The 27,870-nt window shown below is 46.3% G+C and overlaps 1 protein-coding gene across 5 annotated transcripts in view; it reads right to left on the bottom strand.

Annotated features, from left to right (window-relative positions):
* The window catches only part of CEP126 (centrosomal protein 126), a 252,066-nt gene that overhangs the window by 84,188 nt on the left and 140,008 nt on the right, over positions 1 to 27,870 (bottom strand). For 4 of the 5 annotated variants that reach the window (XM_030200229.1, XM_030200234.1, XM_030200230.1 and 1 more), the window contains exon 7: positions 9,416 to 9,577. The exons of the other annotated variant lie outside the window; for it this stretch is intronic. In XM_030200229.1, coding sequence (XP_030056089.1) covers positions 9,416 to 9,577 — 162 coding nt within the window. The remainder of the gene's footprint in view (positions 1 to 9,415; positions 9,578 to 27,870) is intronic. 5 annotated transcript variants of the gene reach the window in all.

The raw sequence follows: 27,870 nt of genomic DNA, 5'->3' as shown, positions 1-27,870 counted from the left end.
TGTCGGGTCTAATCTCAATAAAGGACTCCTCTTGTCTTAGTCTTGAAGGCCCAGTTGTGCTTTTGTTCTTTGTATGCTTGTTGCGTATACTGTATTACTCTCTCTAGTTGCTCCTTGCTAAATGTTAAACATCCATAGATATCCCACTATGTTTATGATACTGTATTGTAAAATTGGATTCTTACAACAAATTACTTTCTTATGCATTATTCTTTGTTATGTATCCTATATTGTTTATCGTAAGCCATATTGAACTCAAACTTGTTTGGGATAATGCGGGATATAAATGTCAGAAATAAATAAATGTATGTATGTAAGTATATATGTATTTATTTATTTATTTTTCTTGAATAATATTCTTTATGTAGAAATGCTTATATTTACTTTGCTGTATAAGTGATTGTTGCTTGGTTAATGATGTAAAATCTAATAAATATAAATTAAAATAAAAACCTGAATATTCAATGCCAGTCATCAAAAATGGCCCGGCATTGAATATCCAGGTTTAACTATGGTGGCGCATAGCAAAAGTGCTACCTGCCGCCGAATGAATATCGGGCCCACAGTCTCTATTTGCGTGTGTATATGCCCAATATGCAGAGATTTCAAGGAAGTGTAGTTTGGGAACTGACCAAAAATAGAATTGTACATCCTATTTTACAGTGGGAATACACGTCTATGTACCATAATTTCCCTATTAACTTTTGCGCTTGCCCCAAGGTTCATTTAAGTGTCAGCTACCAGTTTAGATTTGGGGTTTAAACAAAGAGACAGGGGCAAAAGTAATTCAAATCCCCCTCTCCCTGGCTCTTACTGGGGGCTTCCCTGGTGCCTACTGGGGAATGTGTTCAAAATAGCACCTCTGATCCCTCAGCAGTAGTCTCATGCTACTAAAACAAGGAGTTAAACTTTTTTTTTTGTTAGGAACATCTGTACAGGACCTTTCTGCAATTATAAATTTATCAAATGTGCAAGAAAAGGTGCAATCAACTTCCACAGAGGCTTAACACTGGAACCCCATCAAGTGAAAAAATGAAGATTATATAATCATCAAAGTAAATTCTATTTCTACATTGCAAAATAAAAAATAAAAATAAAGTCCCACTTAAGTATGGTTGAATTCACAGTTCCTGGGTCTGGCAGATCAACAGTAAATAACTTAAGATTCCTATCCCTGATATTCTCAGTCTTTGAATTTATATGTTTATCCTCACTTGCCTTCCTTGGTAATCCATCTACTGCAAACTCCACAGCCAATGAACCGATATGCTTGGGCATACCATCATTAGGAAACAAGGAGAAAATCTTCTGTTCAAAACTAGTCCTCCCAAACTGTTCTTTATTAAACAGCTGATTATCAGAATGTACTGCAGAAGGATTACCATTAAACACTCACACCAGATAAAACAGATGATTTGAATTATTTTCAGTATGCATCAAGTTCAAATTAAAGTATGTTCTCTTTCTCAAGATCACTTTCTGGTGCTAGAAAGTGTGATGCTTTTCACACTGCAACTTAGCCTCATCAGTCCTTGTTTTCTGCCATTTGTGCTATTAATAGTGCACTGCCATCAAATTAATCAAAGTACCTCATGAAATCACCTTTTCCCTTTTCCTCTCCGAACTGTGACCAACCCATTCCTCAAGCATCTTTATTTATTTATTGTATTTGTATCCCACTATTTCCCACCTCTTCGAAGGCTCAATGTGGCTTACAATACATCATGAGTGGTGGAAATATATTAGAAGATATACAATTAGTGTACCAAAGAATTTTGTACAACATGAAAATGATAAAAAACATGATAGTAGTATAGCAAGCAGAAATTGTACGACAGTTCAGTCTATGTGTGGAGGAGTTATGTATATTCACATTGGTTGATCTTTGTGGTAAGCCTTGTTAAAGAGATGGGTCTTCAGTAGTTTGCGGAATGGAATTTAGTAAACCCTGCCACTGAGTTAATCCCATTTCTAAATTAGACACTTCAAAATCAGAAATAAGAGGGATAATTGAATCTATTAATTCTTCTTCTACAGAACTTCTTTATGTTCTTGTTCTGAACAGAAGCCAAATCTTTTTGTAATTACAGTGAAAATAAAATTATGGTGAAACCAAGAGACTGGTAAACCTCTTAGATGTACTGCAATGGGCAGTATATCAAATTTAAATAAACTATAAAATATTAGGGCTTCTTTTACAAAGCCGTGCTACTGATTCCTGCGTGGTAAATCAGAGGAAGCCCGTTCAATTCCTATGGGCTTCCTCTCATTTGCTGTGCGGGAATCGCTAGCGTGGCTTTGTAAAAGAAGCCCTTAGTTATGAGATCACATTGAAAGTTTAGTGTCAAAAATCACTCCATGACTGCATACTTCGCTTGCAATTTTAAACTATTTTTCCTAAAACAACAGTAGAGGTGGTATCAGTCACACTATCTCAACTACACAAAATTATTTCAGTTTTGATAAAACTCAATGGCTAAGCATTTTCTGCCATTCAACTGGTGACAGTTTTAATGTACTATTTCACTATCTCCAAAGCATGATTAAAACCACATTCCACATGGAAATATAATTGTATATCATCTGCATAAATGCAGTAGTGGACCCCCAAATCCCTCAGGACTTCCCCCACAGGATGAATATAAATATTAAACAGCACTGAGAACAAGGCTAACACTTGCAGTGTAAAAGTACCCAAGGGAAAATATACAGGGAGCTTTAAAATGAAAATACTACTACTTATTATTTCTTTTATTTATTTATTTATTTATACATTTACATATTTGTTTTTGTTACATTTGTACCCCGCGCTTTCCCACTCATGGCAGGCTCAATGCGGCTTACATGGGGCAATGGAGGGTTAAGTGACTTGCCCAGAGTCACAAGGAGCTGCCTGTGCCTGAAGTGGGAATCGAACTCAGTTCCTCAGTTCCCCAGGACCATAAAATCAAACAAGAATAATACTTGTCAAGAAAATAACTATACTGTTCAAGAAACCAAATTACAAGAAATCAATTTATTAGGCAATTCCACACAGCAAGTTAACCAAAGTCCAATTTGATGGGATTCAAAATTTACATTTTGGAAATATTAAAGATAAATATCATAAGTAGAAAACCTCTCTAGATCGGGTGCTCATTTAAAGATACCCTTTCCTATACCTAGAGCTTAGTTCTAATCAGTGGCGTTCCTAGGGGCGCTGACACCCGGGGCGGATCGCCGATGCGCCCTGCCCCCTGGGTGCAGCGCCCCCTCCCGGAACAGCGCGACCCCCCCGGTGAAAGAACCCCCCCCCGGGTGCACACCGCTGGGGGGGGGGGGGGGGGGGGGTGCCGCGCGCCTGTCGGCTCTTCGTTTCCATGCTCCCTCTGCCCCGGAACAGGAAGTAACATGTTCCAGGGCAGAGGGAGCATGAAAACGAAGAGCCGACAGGCGCGCAGCACCCCCCCCCCAGTGGCGTGCACCTGGGGCGGACCGCCCCCACCGCCCCCCCTTGGTACACCACTGGTTCTAATTACTCCCTTGTCCTTTTGCAGCCAGGAAAGAGGAGAGCTGAGAGGGATCATAGAACATATACTTATTAGATTGATATTTAATCAGGCATTTACAGGGGTACTTTAAGAAGAAAGAAGCTCCTAACTGAATTAGCCCCGGACGCATAAGTAAAAATCTTTGCCTACGTCTTTGTGTTTCTTTGGTTACATCCGGAAAGAGATGTACCTTCAATCCAAGAAAACTTTTATGTTTGTTCTGAAAGAAAAGCCTCATCAGCCAGTTTTTATCTGGCGATAAGGCTACTGTGGCAATTAAAGTGGAGGAATTTACTAGTTCTGTGTCTGAGGCTTCTAATATCCTCGAGATATCTAATACAGGATTTTCCTGAGATACTTGACTTTTTGAGGCAAATAGTATATTTGTGTAAATGGTGGAACCATTTCTTCTGAAACACCTAGTATCTCTGTAACATACTTTCTAAGCATATCTCTCGGTAAAACCCCTATCTTCTTTGGAAAATTCAAAAAGCGGATATTATTATTTCTAGTTACATTTTCCAAAAATTCAGTCCATCTCCTTAGAGTAGTTAGGTCTTTTATCATAGTCTCTTGCTGTAACTTTACTGCTTTCAGTTCTTTCTCCATTTCTGTTTGTCGATTTACTATTGTCTCAGCCCTAGTTTCAGTATCTTGAACCTTTTGGTTCAGAATAGCAATGTCATGTGATATTTGTTTTATTTGTGGGCTTAGGGATTTCCCCAAGTCCACAATCAAAGTCCATAAAGCATCCAGTGTAATTTCTGTAGGTTTCTGAATTAAGGAAAATTGTACCTCTAATACTGCAGCGGGTAGTTGTGTTCTAAGTTCACTTCCAGTCTCCTTCTGAACCTGGCTGAAGGTCGATGTTTCGGTCCCTCGGGAGGCGCCTTGTTCTCCTAGGCCCACGTTCTCCACCTGTTGTCTCTCCTCCTTGGTCCGTTGGTCTGCTGCACTCTTTGGTGGCGTCCAACTGGAAACCGGTGTCGACGTGCTCGCTCCTGAGGGTTGCAGGGGAGGCGCTCTCACATCGGGACTGAGCGACAGCTCCAACCCAGAGATCTCCGTGGTGTTTCCAACTTCACCTGTTTGATCCAGCGGGTCCGGTCCCGGTGGCCTCGGCATCTCAATTCTGTGTAGGTAAGCAGTCATTGTGGATTGCGCTGGGGGGTTCTGCCGTGGAGGGGCAGCAGAGGAGGACACGCGGCCCCTTCTTTTCGGCATTATCTCCGAGAGCCTTACAGAGCGTCCGATCTAGACAGCGGCCATTTTGAATCCCACTACTTATCATTTCTATAGCGCTACTAGACATACACAGCGCTGTACATGAACATGAAGAGACAGTCCCTGCTCAAAAGAGCTTACAGTCTAATCAAGACAGACAGGACAAAAAAGGGATAAGGAAATTAAAAAGGTGGAAAAGATAAAACATACAAGGGTACTGTACAAGTGAATAGGGGTTAGGAGTTAAAAGCAGCATCAAAAAGGGGTTTTTAGCCTAGATTTGAAGATGGCCAGAGATGGAGCTTGATGTATTGGCTCAGGAAGTCTATTCCAGGCATATGGTGCAGCAAGATAAAAGGAATGGAGTCTGGAGTTGGCAGTGGAAGAGAAGGGAGGAGTGTAGGAACAGGTAAGAATGGAGAGATACTGAGGAGCTGTAGAGTGAATGCACTTGTAAGTCAATAAGAGGAGTTTGAACTATATGTGGAAACTTATAGGGAGCCAATGAAGTGACTTAAGGAGAGTGCTAATATGAGCGTAGTGACACTGGTGGAATATAAGTCATGCAGCAGAATTTTGAACAGATTGAAGGGGAGAAAGATGGCTTAGTGGGAGAACTACTGCTTTTGTGGGAAAGTGTGGGGTATAAATGTAATAAATAAATAAATAAACTGTGAGAAGCAAGTTGCAATAGTCTAAGCGTGAGGTGATAAGAGTGTGGCTAAAGGTTTTGGTAGTGTGTTCAGAAAGGAAAGGTCGAATTTTGGTGATATTATATAGAGAGAAACGACTGTTGGATATGTGCAGAGAAAGAGAGACAGGAGTCAAAGGTAACCCCAATGTTACGAGCTGATGAGACAGGAAGGAAGAGAGTATTAGCCACACAGATAGAGAATGGGGGAAGAGAAGAAGTGGGTTTAGGGGGAAAGACAAGAAGCTCGGTCTTGGTCATGTTTAGTTTCAGATGGCAGTGAAACATCCAGGCAGCAATGTCAGACAGGCAGGTTGATACTTGGACCTGGATTCCTGCTGAGATTTCTGAGATTTCTGGTGTGGAGAGGTAGATCTGGGAATCACCAGCATAAAGGTGATACTGAAAACCATGGGATGAGATCAGAGACCAAAGGAAGATGTACAGATGAAAAAGAGAAGTCCCAAGACAGAGCCCTGAGGTTCACCAACTGATAGTGGGATAAAAGTGGAGGAGGATCTGCCAGAGTATATACTAAAAGTGCAATGGGAGAGATAAGAAGAAAACCAGGAAAGAACAGAGCCCTGAAATCCAAGTGAGGGCAGCGTACAAGGAGTAGGCGGTAATCAACAATGTCAAAAGCAGCAGGTAGATCGAGAAGGATGAGGATAGAATACAGATCTTTGGATCTGGCCAAGAGGTCATTTGAGACTTTAGCAAGGGCTGTTTCAGTTGCATGAAGAGGGCGAAAGCCAGATTGAAGTGGATCAAGAATGACTTGAGGTGAAAGAAAGTCAACACAATGGCAGTGAACAGCACGTTCCAGTATCTTGGATAGGAAAAGAAAGAGGGATATAGGGCGATAGTTAGAAGGACAGGTTGGGGCCAATGAAGGTTTTTTGAGGAGTTGCAGTGGAAAGTGAAAGACTGAGGATATGACAGATAGAAGGGATGATAGTAGGAGAGATAGTGCTAAGTAGATGGGTAGGAATAGGATCAGCGGAACAGGTAGTCAGTTTGAAGGAGGAAAGAAAATGTGCAGTTTCCTCTTTAGTAATTTCAGAAAAGGAAGAAAAGGAGGCAAGGAGGCAAGGGATGAAAGGAGGTTGAGAGAACGGACTGAGCGAAGGAGAGGTGGAGATGACTTGGTTGAGAATTCAAGGTTAATCTTGAGAACCTTATCATGAAAGCACTCAGCCAGAGTCTGGGGAAAAGTGAAGGGGGAGTTGGAGGTGAAGGCACTTTGAGGAGAGAGTTCAGTGTGGCAAAGAGACGCCGAGGGTTTGAGCCAAGAGAGTTTATCAACTGGATACAGTAGTCCTGTTTGGCAAGTGAAAGAGCAGAATGGAAGGAGGTTAGCAAGAATTTGGAATGTATGAAGTCAGCATGGGCTGGAGTTTGGTACGCCTTATAGAACACAGAATTGGAGGAGTGAGAATATCCAGAGCAGAGGAGAGAATAGTATTATAGGAAGAGACAGCCTCATTGACAGACTTGGATAACATAGAGGTTGACAAGAGGTTTGAAACACTGGAGGTTAGAGTAGAAGAGTCAATAGCCTGAAGATTCCTAAATGTATTGGTGGAGATTGGATGAGACTGAAGGGAAGGGTGTTTAAGTGTGAAAGTTATCAGATGATGGTCAGAGAGGGGAAGAGCTGAGGTGCAGAAACTGGAGAGTGAGTAGTTGGACAAGAAGATAAGATCGAGACAGTAGCCATTCTGGTGAGTAGGGGTAATGGAGCACAGTTGAAGATTGAAAGAAGTTGTTAAAGTAAGAAATTGAGAGGAATAAGAGTCTGAGGGATCATTAGCATGAATGTTAAAATCTCCACGAATGAGGGAAGGAGATGAAGAGTCAAGAAAGAAGGAAAGCCAGGAGTCAAAGGAAGAAAGGGAGTGCCATCCAACTGGTGAAAGGAAGGGGGACAGGAGTGGGATGATCATCAGGCTTATTTTCGAAAGAGAAGGGTGCCCATCTTCTGACACAAATCGGGATATGGGCATCCTTCTCTCAGGGTCGCCCAAATCGGCATAATCGAAAACCGATTTTGGGCGCCCTCAACTGCTTTCCGTTGCGGGGACGACCAAAGTTCACGGGGGCGTGTCGGCAGCGTAGTGAAGGCGGGACTGGGACGTGCTTAAGAAATGGGCGTCCTCGGCCGATAATGGAAAAAAGAAGGGCATCTCTGACGAGCACTTGGGCGACTTTACTTGGTCCATTTTTTCTTGCGACCAAGCCCCAAAAGGTGCCCGTACTGACCAGATGGCCACCAGAGGGAATCGGGGATGACCTCCCCTTACTTCCCCAGTGGTCACCAACCCCCTCCCACCCTAAAAAAACAACTTACATTTTTTTTTTTTGCCAGCCTCTATGCCAGCCTCAAATGTCATACCCAGCTCCATGACAGCAGTATGCAGGTCCCTGGAGCAGTTCTAGTGGGTGCAGTGCACTTCAGGCAGGCAGACCCAGGCCCATCCCCCTACCTGTTACACTTGTGGTGGTAAATGTGAGCCCTTCAAAACCCACCAGAAACCCACTGTACCCACATGTAGGTGACCCCCTTCACCCCTTTGGGCTATGGTAGTGATGTACAGTTGTGGGGAGTGGGTTTTTTGGGGGGTTTGGGGGGCTCAGCACACAAGGTAAGGGAGCTATGCACCTGGGAGCAAATTCTGAAGTCCACTGCAGTGCCCCCTAGGGTGTCCAGTTGGTGTCCTGGCAAGTGAGGGGGACCAGTGCACTATGAATGCTGGCTCCTCCTACGACCAAATGGCTTGGATTTGGTCGTTTCTGAGATGGGCGTCCTCGGTTTCCATTATCGCCGAAAACTGGGGACGACCATCTCTAAGGACGACCATCTCTAAGGTCGACCTAAATGTTGAGATTTGGGTGTCCCCAACCATATTATCGAAACAAAAGATGGACTCCCATTTTGTTTCGATAATATGGGTTTCCCCGCCCCTTCACGGAGCCGTCCTGTGAGGACGGCCCCAGGAAATCTTGGGCGCCCCATTCGATTATGCTCCTCCATGGCTCAACTATGGAGGAGGGAGGGGGGAATTGACTTTTGGAGCAGTGAGATCAGGATACACAGCCATTGTGGCTACCTGCAGCATGACTTCTTCTCCTGGTTCCCTATGCTATATCCACTTGCCAGCAGGAAATACAACATGTGCAGTCCCTTCCAGGCCCAACCCTGGCCCTTTTAAAATATCAAGGCTAGCCTACGCACTAGACAAACTAGGCAACTACCTAGAATGCTAGAATTTTGAGGGAAGGCGGATTGGACTTGAAGAAGAACCCTAATGTGGGAGGAGAAGAAGACAGAGCTGATATCTTGAGAAATGAGATCTTGTTTCACTGTTGCAGGAAGGGGGACAGGAGTGGGATGATTATCGCTCAACTATGGGGGGGGGAGGGGGGAACTGACTTTTGGAGTAATGAGATCAGGAGACACAGCCATTGTGGCTACCTGCAGCATGACCTTTTCTCCTGGTTCCCTATGCTATTCCCACTTGCCAGCAGGAACAGATCTTATCTGCTGCTGTCTTTGGCTGTAGCTCTTCTGTTGGCTATGGCTTCCCTCTGAAGTTGGAAGATACAGGGTTGGTAGGTCTCATGAGACTATAGGGCCCTGCCTAGTTCTAACTTTACAGGGAGGTGGTAGCTGGCAGAGGAGGAGGAGGCATCAGTAGATTAAAATGTTATTCCCAGCAATTATTCTTACCAACCAGAGGTAATCTGGAAAAGGAAGAGGAGAAAGTGATCATGCTGGGAAAGCTGATGGGAGGGGGTGGGGGTACAAGGTTCACTTAGAGTACCAAATACTGCAGTAGGATGTGTGTGTGGGTGTTAAAACTGCCATTTAATGTAGGTAAACTGATATTGAATCTGTGTAAATGGCTTTGAAAATTGTTTCTATCATGGTTTTGAAGTTAACTACATAAATAAAGCTAGTGATTCTTACCACTAGGAGGAGAAGAGAGAAATCCATTCATTCTAGACACTGATCTAAGGCCGTTCAGCAAGCTTCCTCCATCAATAGTAACATGGGAAAGATTAGGTCGAGAAGATTGCAGGTTGATAGAACAGGGACTATTGCAATGCCCATCAAAATAATGGAAATCACCTGAAACATTGAGAACGAAGTTAAATTCTTTACAAAGTGTGAAACAAACAATTTTAAAATAAGATGATCTATTATGGTGTTTCCCTAAAGGCCTAATTCATCACAGTCTTTTTATGTAGGCACAAAATGAGAAAGCAATTTTAATGAATTGGCATGGACAGTTGTTCTGGGCATGATTCTCAGTATGACAATTTGTCATTATATATACTGCAGCATGGCCATGGTAGAATAGGCCAAAAATATTTTCTTGCAAAAAGAACTTCAATATAAATTACAATCTAAATGAAAAGAGAAAGCAGAAGTTATTGATATCACACAGGCAGGAACCTACAATTCAGTGTATTTGGACTAAGGGGCCCTTTTACATTGAGCCTGCAAAGAGGTGGGAAAATGTGGGATACAAATGCAATAAATAAATAAATAAATAAAATAAATAAATAAACTGCGATAAAACATAGCCTTAGCATGTCTTTACATGTACTAAGGCTATTAACAAAAATTAGCATGTGAGCCCTTACCACCACCCATTTTCAAGGCGGTAAGGGCTCACACGCTAATCCTGCACTAATCAGCATGTGATAATGTGGCTGTACTGATTTGTGCTGTCACACCTACTCTCTGCCCTCAGGATTTTGTTTTACCACAGGACAACTCAGGGCATCCCGTGATAAGTGCTTTTAAGCTACAGTAAGCTTTTTGTAAAGAACTTTACTGTTAATGAAACCTATGATTATTTCCCATATAAGGCTACTATCTTGGAAAATGCATTTTCAGATGGATTTAATTGGTTTGATCTCCCAAGGTCAAACTTTAACCATGCAGAATCACTGCATCAGGGCTTTCTAAATTTGCCCCACTGATCCCATAGGAGTTGGGTTTTACCAAATGTCTGCAATGAATAGGCATGAGATAATCTTACATATGCTGGGTCTCCAGTGTACGTAAATGGATATCTTGAAAGCCTGACTTGGTAGTGGCTCATGAGGATAGATTTGGGGAAGCCCTGATCTAAATATAGCTACTTGAATACTGAGAAGTCCTGGTGGCACTGTCAGAACAGAGAAATAGTTGACTGGCTAGAATTAATATTTAGTGGAAACTAATTTAGCTGGCTATCTCTAGGCACAGTTATAGCTATCTTAAATCTAGTCAGCTGGATAGTAAAGTTGCTTATTTATGATGGGGATTCCCTATAGACAGCAGGATAAAAAAGACACACAAATGTTGATATGGAACAGGACTGTCCTATTTTGATTTATTTTGATTCCCAAAGGCAACCGAGACAGTTATATAGTGTGGGAACTGAAAAGTCCTTGTAGAACTGCTTTTCTGAATGCATCATCTTGCCGAGAAATAATCTATACAGCAATGAGATGTAGAGGTGTGAAGGGATAATCATATTGTAGTTATTTATACATTTTTTAATACAAATTGATCAGAGAAAGGCAACCAAAGTTGCTATGGTTCTCTTTAGTTGTAATCCGGCTATAATATATTAATGGGATATACCATCTAATAACCAGTTTGATAAAATTCTTTGGTTCCTGCAGTTCCTAATCTGTTAGCATCAAAGATATGAATAATTGTATGGAATAATAGTGCAACTGTTTTCTTTTGATATGATAGCCAATACTCCTTTACAGTTTAGTAGTTCACCTTTATGTGCATAAACCCTTGGGAAGAAAGTAGGAGGCACTATGGACTGATCAACGTGAAATGTTACACCACTTTTGATAAAACGTATAGTAGGTTTGCAGGTATGAATAATAAGAGATAAATGCTTGAACCCTGTTTAATCTTTGGGTTTAAGTTAGTTCTACTATACAGAAAACTTTCCAAGGTAGTTGCTCTGCTGATGCAATAGGTTCAAAGAAAGGTTTCAATAGCTGAACTAGAACCAATTCCTATCTCATTTAGGTTTTCTGTGTTCTGTAACCCTCTTATGAACTTGGATATTAATAAATGCAGCAACACAGGGTTTACATCAATATAAGAATGGTACTTACTGCACTTATATGCATCTTTACTAAAGAGGTTTCTCTGAGGACAAGCAGGTTACATAATTTTCATATATGAGTGATGGCATCCACGAAGCCTGGAGTGGAAACACTGCCCAGCGTACTATTTCCTTAAGAATTTGAGGCGGCACTCCCACCACACATACTGAAGTGCCTTCCTGCACCTCTCACAAGTGTGGGACCAGCAGTCTTGTCTCATCCATGGTGAGGAAAGGACGTATTTCTTTGCAGTCTCTTCAGCGCGTTTGGTGCCTTCCCTTGAGGGTTATTTTCTGTTTTCTTCAGTATTTTCTCTTTTTTTCAAGTATCCTTCCTAGTATTTCTCCCTAGTGTGTTTTGGCCCACTTTAAAGTTTTCTTCATTTTTTCAGCTTCCAAGTCCTTCTTAGGCCTTAGCATTGGCCAGGTAGCATTGTCTTTTTCAGGTGAGCTGTGCCCCTTGTTTTCCTCACCATTGAGTCAATTGATTTTGCTTCGCCATATTCCCTTCCATGCCATCTAAAGTTCCCAGTGGCTTAAATGCTGGTCCCAGTGCAATTGGTCTATCACTGGGGCTGACACTCATTCCTTTGTACAGAAGCCAGAATGGTCCAATTACCACTCCACTCCTTGGTGGTTGGGTTTGCCCTTGAGAGGTCACAGAGTTCGATGTCTCATACCTCTGTTTTTTTGGACAAGGTGGTTCAAACCCTGAACTTCTTTGGAAGGCAGCTTTATCAGGACTTGATGCTTGTCAACCACATTCGGACCTAACAGCTCTACTATCTACTTGAGGATCAGACTGCGTTCTTGTCCTCAGACTGTCTCACCACAGATAAGACTGCTGAGTTTGCAAGCTGAACAAAGTTTGTAGATAATATCTGACCAGAAGCATCTTTGACGTTTTGAAATTACATCCAGAATCTCCACTCTGGTGTAAAAATGCTCACATTTTCCTGGCTGCGCATCTTGGATCTTGATGTTCCTTGCTGAGAAGACAATCTTTTGGGGAACAAGGAGGAAGAGATCAATGACCACATTAAGAATCACACAGACACCATAAAGTGTCTCTTTTGGCTGCCTCCATTTGCATCCTCCTCTTCTGGGAGGTCTTTGGGTGGGCCTAGAAGCAGTAGCAGTAGCTATTTCTCTCGTGAGTGTGGATTCACCCCTTCTTCCCATACTCCTCAGCAGGCCCAGTTCCAATGCTCCTGTCTGCATCAGCAGCATACCCATGTGGTCCAGTCTATTACCCAGTTATATCAGGAAGCAAACCTTTGACTGCTTCCTGGAAAGCATAACTGCCATAGAAGTTTCAGTCCTGGAAGATCTTCCAGAAGAGGGGAAGCTGAATTTGTTCTAGGAAAGGTGGGCCTTTGTAATCTGATTGGTGGGTTCTTCAGATAGTCCAGTTTGGTTACACTCTGAATTGGCAAAGCAGACCATCAGCTTGATCACCAAGACCTTCATACCTCAGCTCTCTACACAAAGAGGTATTTGCAGAGCAGCTCTCTGCCCTTCTCCAGGCTAATGTGGTAGAACACATTCCACCACAAGAAGGGACAGGATTCTATTCCAGGTACCACCTTGTGACAAGAAACATAGGGGAGGTTTTCTCCCATCCTGGGCCTCAGGGCCATGAACAAATATCTAGTCAAAGAGAACTCCAGTATGATTTCTCTGGGCACCCTTCTTCGTTTGATTCAGGTGACCGATTGGTTATGCTCTCAATGCACTCACAATCAGATTCTTCCGAGCTACAGGAAGTATCTCAGCAAGTGTCTCAGCTTTTGGGTGGGACAACATCACTACCAGTACCATGTTCCGATCATACCTAAACCTCCACTACCTAAGCAGCAAAGGTCTCAAATACAAATCCACCTATGCATCCAGCTTTTCCTACCTAAGCGCACAACTATGGAACGCATTGCTAAAAGCAGTAAAAACTACGCTCGATCACCTAAATTTTCGAAAAGCACTAAAGACAGACCTGTTCAGAAGAGCATATCCCACCGACCCAACATAAAAATACCTGGACACTTGCGACACAATGTAACCAAAGACTTTGATGCACATTACCTGCCTCTTCTTCACCCTCTCCCTCTCTAAATTCCCCCCAATTGTACCTACCATACATGTACCTCATTCTACCACAATATCACTTTGTATTCATTCATACCATGTATTTATTCAGACCATAATCGGCTAACGCCGTTAACGGTTATATGTAAGCCACATTGAGCCTGCAAAAAGGTGGGAAAATGTGGGATACAAATGTAACAAATAATAATAAATAATAATAATAAATAATAATTTAGCCTCGTGTCAGATCCCAGGGTGTTCATGAACTGTCTAGCAGTAGTTGTGGCTTTGTTACGCAGACTAGGAATCCATATGCTGCCCTACCTGGTTAAGAGTCAAGAGCACATCGAGGAAAGATGTTCAGGTGTTCATGCAGAGAATTATTTGAGCGCTGGAGCTCCTGGAGTTTCTCATCAACTACCCTGACTCCCATCTGTACATTGAAGCCCTGCTGGACACTGTGTATTCTCGGGCCTTTCTACTACTACTACTACTACTACTTAACATTTCTAGAGCACTACTAGGGTTACGCAGCGCTGTACAGTTTAACAAAGAAGGACAGTCCCTGCTCAAAGGAGCTTACAATCTAAAGGACGAAATGTCAAGTTGAGGCAGTCTAGATTTCCTGAATAGAGGTATAGTGGTTAGGTGCCGAAGGCGACATTGAAGAGGTGGGCTTTGAGTAAGGATTTGAAGATGGGCAGGGAGGGGGCCTGGCATATGGGCTCAGGGAGTTTATTCCAAGCATGGGGTGAGGCGAGACAGAAAGGGCGGAGCCTGGAGTTGGCGGTGGTGGAGAAGGGTACTGAAAGGAGGGATTTGTCATGAGAGCGGAGGTTACGGGTGGGAACGTAAGGGGAGATGAGGGTAGAGAGGTAAGGAGGGGCTGCAGATCGAGTGCATTTGTAGGTTAGTAGGAGAAGCTTGAACTGTATGTGGTACCTGATCGGAAGCCAGTGAAGTGACTTGAGGATAGGGGTGATATGAGTATATCGGTCCAGGCGAAAGATAAGATGTGCAGCAGAGTTCTGAACGGACTGAAGTGGGGATAGATGGCTAAGTGAGAGGCCAGTGAGGAGAAGGTTGCAGTAGTCAAGGCGAGAGGTAATGAGAGAGTGGATGAGAGTTCGGGTGGTGTGCTCAGAGAGGAAAGGGCGAATTTTGCTAATGTTATATAGGAAGAAGCGGCAGGTCTTTGCTATCTGCTGGATATGCGCAGAGAAGGAGAGGGAGGAGTCGAAGATGACTCCGAGGTTGCAGGCCGATGAGACGGGGACGACGAGGGTGTTATCAACAGAGATAGAGAGTGGAGGGAGAGAAGTGGGTTTGGGTGGGAAGACAAAAAGCTCTGTCTTGGCCATGTTCAGTTTCAGGTGGCGGTTGGACATCTAGGCAGCAATGTCGGATAAGCAGGCTGATACTTTAGCCTGGGTTTCCGCAGTGATGTCTGGTGTGGAGAGATAAAGCTGGGTGTCGTCAGCATAAAGATGATATTGGAAACCATGAGATGAGATCAGGGAGCCCAGGGAAGAGGTGTAGATTGAAAACAGAAGGGGTTCAAGGACAGATCCCTGAGGAACTCCAACAGAGAGCGGGATGGGGGTGGAGGAAGAACCATGAGAATGTACTCTGAAGGTGCGGTGAGAGAGAAAAGAGGAGAACCAGGAGAGGACAGAGCCCTGGAACCCAAATGAGGACAGTGTGGCAAGAAGTAAATTGTGATTGACAATGTCAAAAGCGGCGGATAGGTCGAGGAGGATGAGGATGGAGTAGTGACCTTTGGATTTGGCAAGGAACAGGTCATTGCAGACATTAGATAATGCCGTTTCTGTCGAGTGTAGGGGCGAAAGCCGGATTGAAGCGGATCGAGGATGGCATGAGAGGAGAGAAAATCGAGGCAACGGCTGTGAACGGCGCGTTCAAGTAACTTGGAGAGGAAGGGTAGGAGGGAAATGGGGCGGTAGTTGAAGGGACAAGTAGGGTCAAGTGATGGTATTTTGAGGAGTGGTATGACAACAGCATGCTTGAAGGTGTCAGGGACAGTTGAAGTGGAGACAGAGAGGTTGAGGATATGACAGATGGGGGTGGTGGTGACAGTAGGAGATATGGTGTTAAGTAAGTTGGTGGGGATGGGGTCTGAGGAACAGGTGGTGCATTTCGAGGAGGAAAGAAGATGGGAGGTTTCCTCTTCGGTGATGTCAGGAAAAGAGGAGAAGGAGACCTGGGTTGGTTGGTTGAGGGAGTGGGTTATAGGGTGAAGAGGAGGAGAAGGTTTGGTGGTGAATTCGAGGTTGATCTTCTGCACCTTGTCGCGGAAGTAGTCAGCCAGTGATTGAGGAGAGAGTGAAGGGGGGTGGGAGCAGAGGGCACTTTGAGGAGGGAGTTGAGGGTGGCGAAGAGACGACGAGGGTTAGAGCTGAGGTAATTAGTCAATTGGGTGTAATAGTCCTGTTTGGCAGATGCCCTCATCACCACTGTCACTTAAGTGCACAGCAGCTAGCAAGTCACAGCTCGGCAGATGTTGAAGTTGCTTGGCCACATGGCCTCTACAGTACATGTTATGTGCTTACTCTTGAGAGATGCCCAATGGACCCTAGCTTCCCATTCATAGCAAGTTGAGGAGAACCTAGTGGATGTCATCCAGATCTCCCCAGAGCTGACTCAATTGTTGCTCTAGAGCACAATCTGGATCACTTTGATCCTGGGATTACCATTCTAAATTACTCTGCACCATGCTAACCATGAATGCATCTACTTTGGCCTGGGGACCTAGGTAGATGGGCTTCACATCAAGGGGATGGTCTGCCCAAGAGACAGAGTACTAATTCAACCTCCTGGAGCTTTGGGCAATTTGAAAAGCTCTTATGGTTTTTAGAGATCAACTGTCCAACCAAATTATGCTTACTCTGACAATCAGGTAGCCATGCACCATGTGAACAAGCAGGGGAGTATGGGATCCTGCCCCCTATGTCAGGAAGCAGTCGGAATGTGAACCGGAGCCACCAGCCATGAAATGGAACTTCTGGCCATATACCTGACAGGGAAGGAGAACAGGGTGATACAACCCCACAAGTGGTCTCTCAATATGGGTGTTGCCAGTCAGATCTTCTGAGAGTGGGACTCTTTCTCAATGGATCTTTTTGACTACTCATCTCACTAACAAAGTACCTCAGTTTTGCTTCAGGCTCAGGTCATATAATAGGCTTGCATCAGCTACCTTTCTCCTGCATTGGGGAATGAGATTTCCGTATGCATTTCCTCCGATCCCTCTCATAGGGAAGGCCTTGTTGACAAAATAGTGACAGAATTAAAAATGTGTGGGACAGGGAGGATCCTTAACCAGAAAGAAGTTGGAAACAAAACAAATCTTAAATGTCTTCATGGCTGTTAGCGAATGATACATACCTGTAGCAGGTGTTCTCCGAGGACAGCAGGCTGATTGTTCTCACGACTGGGTTGACGTCCACGGCAGCCCCCACCAACCGGAACAAAAACTTTGCGGGTGGTCCCGCACGCAGGGCATGCCCACCGCGCATGTGCGGCCGTCTTCCCGCCCGTGCGTGACCGTTCCCGCTCAGTTGAATGACAAGCAAATTAATGAGTAAACGCAACTCCAAGGGGAGGAGGGAGGGTAGGTGAGAACAATCAGCCTGCTGTCCTCGGAGAACACCTGTTACAGGTATGTATCATTCGCTTTCTCCGAGGACAAGCAGGCTGCCTGTTCTCACGACTGGGGTATCCCTAGCTCTCAGGCTCACTCAAAACAAGAACCCAGGTCAATTGAACCTCGCAACGGCAAGGGTATAACAGAAATTGACCTACGAAGAACAACTAACTGAGAGTGCAGCCTGACCAGAATAAATTCGGGTCCTGGAGGGTGAAGTTGGATTTAAACCCCAAACAGATTCTGCAGCACCGACTGCCCGAACCGACTGTCGTGCCGGGTATCCTGCTGCAGGCAGTAATGAGATGTGAATGTGTGGACAGATGACCACGTCGCAGCTTTGCAAATCTCTTCAATAGTGGCTGACTTCAAGTGGGCCACCGACGCTGCCATGGCTCTGACACTATGAGCCGTGACATGACCCTCAAGAGTCAGCCCAGCCTGGGCGTAAGTGAAGGAAATGCAATCTGCTAGCCAATTGGAGATGGTGCATTTCCCGACAGCGACCCCTTTCCTATTGGGGTCGAAGGAAATAAACAATTGGGCGGACTGTCTGTGGGGCTGTGTCCGCTCCAGATAGAAGGCCAAAGCTCGCTTGCAGTCCAATGTGTGCAACTGACGTTCAGCAGGGCGGGTATGCGGTCTGGGAAAGAATGTTAGCAAGACAATTGACTGGTTAAGATGGAACTCCGACACCACCTTTGGCAGAAACTTAGGGTGAGTGCGGAGTACTAGCCTATTATGATGAAATTTTGTATATGGAGCATGAGCTACCAGGGCTTGAAGCTCACTGACTCTACGAGCTGAAGTAACTGCCACCAAGAAAATGACCTTCCAGGTCAAGTACTTCAGATGGCAGGAATTCAGTGGCTCAAAAGGAGGCTTCATCAGCTGGGTGAGGACTACGTTGAGATCCCATGACACTGCAGGAGGCTTGACAGGGGGCCTTGACAAGAGCAAGCCTCTCATAAATTGGACGACCAAAGGCTCTCCAGAGATGGCTTTACCTTCTACACGATGATGGTAAGCACTAATCACACTAAGGTGATTCCTTACTGAGTTGGTCTTGAGGCCAGACTCTGATAAGTGCAGAAGGTATTCAAGCAGGTTCTGTGTAGGACAAGAACGAGGTTCTAGGGCCTTGCTCTCACACCAAACGATAAACCTCCTCCACTTGAAAAAGTAACTCTTTTTAGTGGAATCCTTCCTAGTGGCAAGCAAGATGCGGGAAACACCCTCCGACAGACCCAACAAAGCAAAGTCTACGCCCTCAACATCCAGGCCGTGAGAGCCAGAGACTGAAGATTGGGGTGCAGAAGCACTTCGTCGTTCTGCGAAATGAGAGTCGGAAAACAATCCAATCTCCACGGTTCTTCGGAGGACAACTCCAGAAGTAGAGGGAACCAGATCTGACGGGGCCAAAAAGGCGCTATCAGAATCATGGTGCCGTGGTCTTGCATGAGCTTCAGTAAGGTATTCCCCACCAAAGGTATGGGAGGATAAGCATACAGGAGGCTGGTCCCCCAATGGAGGAGAAAGGCATCCGACGCTAGTCTGCCGTGTGCCTGTAGTCTGGAACAGAACAAAGGCAGCTTGTGGTTGGTCTGAGAGGCGAAAAGGTCCACCGAGGGAGTGCCCCACTCTCGGAAGATCTTGCGTACCACTCTGGAATGGAGCGACCACTCGTGCGGTTGCATGACTCTGCTCAGTCTGTCGGCCAGACAGTTGTTTACGCCTGCCAGGTATGTGGCTTGGAGAAGCATGCCGAACTGGCAGGTCCAGCGCCACATCCTGATGGCTTCCTGACACAGGGGGCGAGATCCGGTGCCCCCCTGCTTGTTGATGTAATACATTGCAACCTGATTGTCTGTCCGAATTTGGATAATTTGACAGGACATCCGATCTCTGAAGGCCTTTAGTGCGTTCCAGACCGCTTGGAGCTCTAGGAGGTTGATCTGAAGATCCTGTTCCTGGAGGGACCACAGTCCCTGGGTGTGAAGCCCATCGACATGAGCGCCCCACCCCAGGCAAGATGCGTCCGTCGTCAGCACTTTCGTGGGCTGCGGAATTTGGAATGGACGTCCCAGGGTCAAATTGGTTCGAATGGTCCACCAGTGCAGTGAATTGCGGCAACTGATGGAGAGGCGGACGACATCTTCTAAATTCCCGGTGGCTTGACACCACTGGGAAGCTAGGGTCCATTGAGCAAGTCTCATGTGAAGGCGAGCCATGGGAGTCACATGAACTGTGGAGGCCATGTGACCCAGGAGTCTCAACATGTGCCGAGCCGTGACCTGCTGAGACGCTCTGGTCTGGGAAGCAAGGGACAGAAGGTTCTGCGCCCTTGCTTCGGGAAGAAAGGCCTGAGCCGTCTGTGAATTCAGCAGAGCTCCTATGAATTCCAGAGATTGGACTGGCTGGAGATGGGACTTTGGGTAATTTATCACAAACCCCAGCAGCTCCAGAAGGTGGATAGTGCACTGCATGGACCGAAGGGCTCCTGCCTCTGAGGTGTTCTTGACCAGCCAATCGTCGAGGTACGGGAACTCGTGCACTCCCAGCTTGCGCAAGTACGCCGCCACCACCACGAGGCACTTTGTGAACACTCGAGGCGCAGAGGCGAGCCCAAAGGGCAGCACACAGTACTGAAAGTGCCGTGTTCCCAAACGGAATCTGAGATACTGTCTGTGAGCTGGCAGTATCGGGATGTGAGTGTATGCGTCCTTTAAATCCAGGGAACATAGCCAATCGTCTTTCTGAATCATTGGTAGAAGGGTGCCCAAGGAAAGCATCCTGAACTTCTTTTTGACCAGGTACAGTGGGGGAAATAAGTATTTGATCCCTTGCTGATTTTGTAAGTTTGCCCACTGACAAAGACATGAGCAGCCCATAATTGAAGGGTAGGTTATTGGTAACAGTGAGAGATAGCACATCACAAATTAAATCCGGAAAATCACATTGTGGAAAGTATATGAATTTATTTGCATTCTGCAGAGGGAAATAAGTATTTGATCCCCCACCAACCAGTAAGAGATCTGGCCCCTACAGACCAGGTAGATGCTCCAAATCAACTCGTTACCTGCATGACAGACAGCTGTCAGCAATGGTCACCTGTATGAAAGACACCTGTCCACAGACTCAGTGAATCAGTCAGACTCTAACCTCTACAAAATGGCCAAGAGCAAGGAGCTGTCTAAGGATGTCAGGGACAAGATCATACACCTGCACAAGGCTGGAATGGGCTACAAAACCATCAGTAAGACGCTGGGCGAGAAGGAGACAACTGTTGGTGCCATAGTAAGAAAATGGAAGAAGTACAAAATGACTGTCAATCGACAAAGATCTGGGGCTCCACGCAAAATCTCACCTCGTGGGGTATCCTTGATCATGAGGAAGGTTAGAAATCAGCCTACAACTACAAGGGGGGAACTTGTCAATGATCTCAAGGCAGCTGGGACCACTGTCACCACGAAAACCATTGGTAACACATTACGACATAACGGATTGCAATCCTGCAGTGCCCGCAAGGTCCCCCTGCTCCGGAAGGCACATGTGACGGCCCGTCTGAAGTTTGCCAGTGAACACCTGGATGATGCCGAGAGTGATTGGGAGAAGGTGCTGTGGTCAGATGAGACAAAAATTCAGCTCTTTGGCATGAACTCAACTCGCCGTGTTTGGAGGAAGAGAAATGCTGCCTATGACCCAAAGAACACCGTCCCCACTGTCAAGCATGGAGGTGGAAATGTTATGTTTTGGGGGTGTTTCTCTGCTAAGGGCACAGGACTACTTCACCGCATCAATGGGAGAATGGATGGGGCCATGTACCGTACAATTCTGAGTGACAACCTCCTTCCCTCCGCCAGGGCCTTAAAAATGGGTCGTGGCTGGGTCTTCCAGCACGACAATGACCCAAAACATACAGCCAAGGCAACAAAGGAGTGGCTCAGGAAGAAGCACATTAGGGTCATGGAGTGGCCTAGCCAGTCACCAGACCTTAATCCCATTGAAAACTTATGGAGGGAGCTGAAGCTGCGAGTTGCCAAGCGACAGCCCAGAACTCTTAATGATTTAGAGATGATCTGCAAAGAGGAGTGGACCAAAATTCCTCCTGACATGTGTGCAAACCTCATCATCAACTACAGAAGACGTCTGACCGCTGTGCTTGCCAACAAGGGTTTTGCCACCAAGTATTAGGTCTTGTTTGCCAGAGGGATTAAATACTTATTTCCCTCTGCAGAATGCAAATAAATTCATATACTTTCCACAATGTGATTTTCCAGATTTAATTTGTGATGTGCTATCTCTCACTGTTACCAATAACCTACCCTTCAATTATGGGCTGCTCATGTCTTTGTCAGTGGGCAAACTTACAAAATCAGCAAGGGATCAAATACTTATTTCCCCCACTGTATTTGTTCAGGCCTCTCAGGTCTAGGATGGGGCGCATCCCCCCTGTTTTCTTTTCCACAAGGAAGTACCTGGAATAGAATCCCTGCCCTTCCTGCCCGGGTGGCACGGGCTCGACCGCATTGGCGCTGAGAAGGGCGGAGAGTTCCTCTGCAAGTACCTGCTTGTGATGGGAGCTGAAGGATTGGGCTCCTGGAGGACAATTTGGTGGAGTGGAGGCCAAATTCAGGGCGTATCCGCACCGCACTATTTGGAGAACCCACTGGTTGGAGGTTATTAGAGGCCACCTTTGGTGAAAAACTTTCAACCTCCCCCCGACTGGCAGATCGTCCGGTACGGACATTTTGATGGCGGCTATGTTCCCATGGATACAGTCAAAAACCCGTCCCCGGTTTTTGCAGAGGAGGCGCAGGGGGCTGCTTAGGCGCACACTGTTGACGGGAACGAGCGTGCTGGGACTGTCCCTGTGCCTGATGAGGCCTTCGGGCTGGCTGGGTGTACCTATGCTTGTTGTAGGCGTAGGGCGCAGCCTGCCGGGCCTGGGAAAAACGTCCACCTGCAGAGGTGGATGCTGAAGGCGCCCGGTGGGAGAGCTTGTCGAGGGCGGTTTCCCGCTGATGTAGTTGGTCCACCAACTGCTCGACCTTCTAGCCGAAAATATTATCCCCCCGGCAAGGGACATCAGCCAGCCGCTGCTGGGTGCGGTTGTCCAGGTCAGAGGCACGCAGCCATAAGAGTCTGCGCATCACTATACCTTGGGCCGCAGCTTGAGATGTCACATCACAGGTGTCATAAATACCCCTGGACAGGAACTTTCTGCACGCCTTCAGCTGCCTGACCACCTCCTGAAAAGGCCTGGACTGCTCCGGGGGGAGCTTGTCGACCAGGTCCGCCAGTTGCTTCACATTATTCCGCATGTGTATGCTCATGTAGAGCTGGTAAGATTGGATGCGGGTCACGAGCATTGAAGATTGGTAGGCCTTCCTCCCAAACGAGTCCAGAGTGCGAGACTCCCGCCCCGGGGGCGCCGAAGCGGTATCCCTCGAACTCCATGCCCTCTTGAGAGCAGAGTCCACGACCACCGAGTTATGAGGCAATTGAGGCCGCATTAACTCTGGGTCTGAGTGGATCCTGTATTGGGACTCCGCTTTCTTGGGGATGGTGGGATTAGATAAAGGTCTCAACCAGTTCCGGAGCAGTGTCTCTTTGAGGACATTGTGCAACGGTACCGTGGAGGACTCTCTAGGTGGTGATGGATAGTCAAGGACCTCGAGCATCTCGGCCCTCGTCTCATCCACAGAGACCATGGGAAAGGGAATGCAGATAGACATATCCCTGACGAAGGAGGCAAAGGAGAGGCTCTCAGGTGGCGAGAGCTTCCTCTCCGGTGAAGGAGTGGGGTCGGAGGGAAGGCCCACAGACTCCTCTGAGGAGAAATATCTGGGGGGGGTCCTCCTCCTCCCCCCACGAGGCCTCTTCCTCGGTGTCGGACATGAGCTCCTGTAGCTCAGACCTCAACCGGGCCCGGCTTGACTTCGAGGCACCGAGTCCTCGGTGGCGTCGTCGAGCGATGGACTCCCGCGCCGGCGGGGATGAAGCTCCCTCCATCGATGTCGACGGGGACTCCACCTGCGTGGCAGTCGAGACCGGCGCCGCAAGCGGCGTCGGTGTCGAAGTCCTCGGCACCGGGCTACAGCACGTCAGTGCCTCCATCAATGGCGCTGGGGGCGCAAGCAACCCCGGCGCCGGCACAGTCTGGCGCATCAGCCCTTCCAGGATCCCCGGAAGGATGGCTCGGAGGCACTCGTCAAGGCTCGCTGTCAGGAAAGGCGAGGGGGCCGGTGGAGGTGCCGGTGCCGGAATCTGCTCGGGTCCAGGAGACGGCACCGAAGTGCTCGTGCCCTGACGTAGCGATACCTCTACCACCGAGGGGGAACGCTCCTCCCGGCGCTGCCGCTTCCTCGGCGTCGAGTCATCTCTGGAGCCGGAACTGGTAGCCACATGTGCTGTGGGCGACCGATGACGGTGCTTTTTAGCCTTCTTCCGGTGCCCGTCATCGGCGCTCGGCAGCACCGAAGAGGAGGAGGTAGATCCCCCTCGGCCTCGAGGGATCGGGTCCGACAGGGTTCGGTCCCAATGGCCCTGGGTAGAGGGAGTGACCGGGGCCGATTGCCCGCGCGGCCGCTCACCCCTGCCATCTCCGGAAGACCGGCGGGCCAACGGAACCTGTGCTCCTGGGGTGGGTGCCGTCGGTTCCGATTTCGTGGACATCGGTACCAGTACCGAAGATCCGGCCGTTGACATCGATGCCATCGAAGTCGACGTCGAGGGGCCGGCGCAAGTTCCAAATAGTCGGTCCCGAAGAACTTGCCTTGCCACCTGTGTCCGTTTCCATAAACCGAGACACAAGGTACACGTCTTGGTATCATGCTCCGGCCCGAGGCACTGGAGGCACCAAGCGTGTCGGTCTGCGAGATATGTCGGCCGCACCGACCACACTTCTTAAATCCACTCAGGACCTTCGAGGACATCGATGGAAAAATCGCGTCGGCGAAGTCAAAGTCGTCGATGGTGGCGGTAAAAAGCACACCCCAAAAATAAATCGACCGCCGCCCCCCGCTAAAAGTACAAGGGGAGTAAAAGAAAAGTTTTTCTTTCTTTTTTGAAAAGAAAACAGAACAAAAGAAAAACGAAGAAAACAAATGAAGAAAACTCGCGTCTAAGGCGCGTCCGGTTTCCGGGGCTGACAGAGAGACGAACACGGCTCTCTCCAGCGTGGAAAAGAAAAGACTGAGCGGGAACGGTCGCGCACGGGCGGGAAGACGGCCGCACATGCGCGGTGGGCGTGCCCTGCGTGTGGGACCGCCCGCGAAGTTTTTGTTCCGGTTGGTGGGGGCTGCTATGGACGTCAACCCAGTCGTGAGAACAAGCAGCCTGCTTGTCCTCGGAGAAGATGTGTTATGATGGGCAGGAGTGGTGCTTAGATGGGAACTCCATTAGTTGGGAAGTAAGGTCAGTGCCGGCCAGAATTCTATGTTCTGAAAATGGCAAAAGGAAACTGCCTTTTATTAACCTATTTCCTGATTTACATGCATCAGATGATGTTATATATAAAGTTTTGATTCCTTTTATGACACTTAACAGAAACAAAGGAACTACAAAATGGAACAAAATAGTATTCCACTCCATACTTTCATTTAAACCCTGTGGACCCACTGCTGCCAGCTGAAAATGGCAAAGACAGATCAGGATGGGCTGAAATGGGCTTTGATGGCAACTCCAGTAATTCAGAAGCAAAGGCCAGAGCCGGGCAGACTTCTACGATCTGTGTCCTGAAAATGGCAAAGACAGAATAGGATAAAATATGCTTATTTTATATCACATTTGTATCATATACTATGAGTGTGGTGCTGTGTATTTTAAGGGGGGAGCGGAAAACATCTTAAGATTAAAATTAGCAAGTAAAATGTTGTTGGTTAACAATGTGGTTGGATTCTTGGTTTAATCATGTATTGATAATGAATATAACTTTGCTGCAGGCATTATAATAAAACCATTCTTCAACTATTAGCATTGTATTGTGTACCAAGATTGTATCATATACTGTATAACTGCCTATATGAGGCAATCTTGAAGGAGTGTAACCTACTACATGGACTGGCGGGTTTGGCTTTGGTAGCCATGTTGGGAAGATTGGATGCACTGTGCAGGTCTTTATCTGCTGTCATTTACTATGTTCTTATTTGGCAATATAATGAATCATATATTTATTGATTTGAAATGCTTTCTTCTGGACCACATACAACCCATCTGAGAGAAGGTGATTGCCAACTGCAGCTTCAGCAGAGGGAAGACTATTGGATTTACACACAACCAGCAGGTCTGAATTTAGCCACAGGTTGGTTTTACTTTTTATGACTGACATCCATCCTATCCAGTCAAAATGGGTTTTTATCACTGACTGGTTAACAGGACTTAAAAACAAGCTGCCATTTTGTAGTGCTCACATGCTGAAAATTGAAGCCATATGCAGTAAGTTTTTAAAGCAATTTTTGTCAAGAAAGTTTGGAGCTGGTATAATAGTTGATCTTGTGTTATTTTGGTTTTAGATGGTCCCTGATGACCCTTGTGGTTGAACAAACATTAGCCATCATTGAGTGGACCTGTGGAATATAATAGTAGCTGTCTTTTGCATTAAAATTGTCAAAACTATAAAAAATTATATTAATAATAGTTCAATGGGAGATTTTTAATCCCAATAATTATGAAAGAGCACAGTTGAAAAAAAGTGCCATAGTAAATTCTGAGGCTTTTTTTTTTTTAATCTCAGAGCCATTGTTTCCTATGAGACGCTACCAAGCACTTTTTTTGGAGATTGAATGTATTAGTTTTTGATGGAAGTCCTGCATTCCTCTTTTTTATTGATAATATAATGAATAGGTCAAGTGGTGCCTCTGGAGTTTTAGCATCTACTGAAATTAAGACATATGGAAGTATGCATGTGGAGTCATATGAACTTTGGGTGTCTTAAAAGAGCATGCTGAGGAACTTGTTCTGCTTATGGGACTACTAACGATCTTTATAAGAATGTCTGGCCTCTAATTCAGGAAGTGGGTGATGGTATCAATATGGGTGACTTTCAAAACTCAGGAAAACCTGAACAGCTTTTTTGAGTTTGTGCTAGATTTCCTATGAAGCTGCTACCTCATGAAAAGGGGCTCCAATATACTGGAGTTGTTGCAGTGACTGCAAGTTTGATTTTGGATTATTTACAATGAAACTTAGAAGCTGTACCACTGTTTGAAAAAACTAATTGACCTCTTTGGGAGAAGAACCTTTCATCAAATAATCATCTAGATAATGATAGACGTGGAGGTGCATTTTCGAAAGGGATGCCCATGTTTTCATATGGACGTCCTCGCAAAACGTCCCAATCCAGGGGCGAGGAAACCCGTATTTTCAAAACAAGATGGACGTCCATCTTTCGTTTCGAAAATACTGCCAGGATCGTCCAAATCCTTAAATTTGGTCGTCCCTAGACTTGGTTGTTTCTGATTTTCAGTGATAATTGATACCAAGGACGTCCATCTCAGAAACGACCACATGCAAGCCATTTGGTCATAGGAGGACCCAGCATTTGTAGTGCATTGGTCACCCTGACCTTCCAGGACACCAACCGGGCATCCTAGGGGGCACTGCAGTGGACTTCATAAATTGTTCCCAGGTACATAGCTCGCTTACCTTGTGTGCTGAGCCCCCCAAAACCCACTACCCACAACTGTACACCACTACCATAGCCCTTACGGGTGAAGGGGGGCACCTAGATGTGGGTACAGTGGTTTTCTGGTGGGTTTTGGAGGGCTTCCTGTTTCCCCCACAAACGTAACAGGTGGGGGGGTATGAGCCTGGGTCCGCATGCCTGAAGTGTACTGCACCCATTAAAACTGCTCCAGGGACCTGCATACTGCTGTCATGGACCTGAGTATGACACCTGAAGCTGGCATAGAGGCTGGCAATCAATATTTTGAAAGATATTTTTTGAGGGTGGGAGGGGTATTATTGATCACTGGGGGAGTAAGGGGAGGTCATCCCCGATTCTCTCCGGTGGTCATCTGGTCATTTCGGGCACCTTTTTGTTCCTTGATCGTAAGAAAAACATGACCAGGTAAAGTTGTCCAAGTGTTCGTCACGGACGTCCTGGTTTCTTTCGATTATGGGTCAAGGACATACATAGTAACATACATAGTAGATGATGGCAGAAAAAGACCTGCACGGTCCATCCAGTCTGCCCAAAAAGATAACTCATATGTGCTACTTTTTGTGTATACCTTACCTTGATTTGTATCTGCCATTTTCAGGGCACAGACTGTAGAAGTCTTGCCCAGCACTAGCCCTGCCTCCCAACCACCAGCCCCGCCACCCAATCCAAGGACGTCCAAGTGTTAGGCACGCCTAAGTCCCGCCTTCGCTACTCCTCCGATATGCCCCCTTGAACTTTGGCCATCCCCGCAATGGAAAGCAGTTGGGGATGTCCAAAATCGGCTTTCGATTATACTGATTTGGACGACCCTGGGAGAAGGACGTCCATCTTCCAATTTATGTCGAAAGATGGGCGTCCTTCTCTTTCAAAAATGAGCCTGAAAG

Source organism: Microcaecilia unicolor, chromosome 4 (assembly GCF_901765095.1).
Source record: "Microcaecilia unicolor chromosome 4, aMicUni1.1, whole genome shotgun sequence".
Classification (NCBI taxonomy): Eukaryota; Metazoa; Chordata; class Amphibia; order Gymnophiona; family Siphonopidae; genus Microcaecilia; species Microcaecilia unicolor.
Note: the sequence above shows the minus strand (reverse complement) of the source record. Positions and strands in the feature narration are given on the sequence as shown.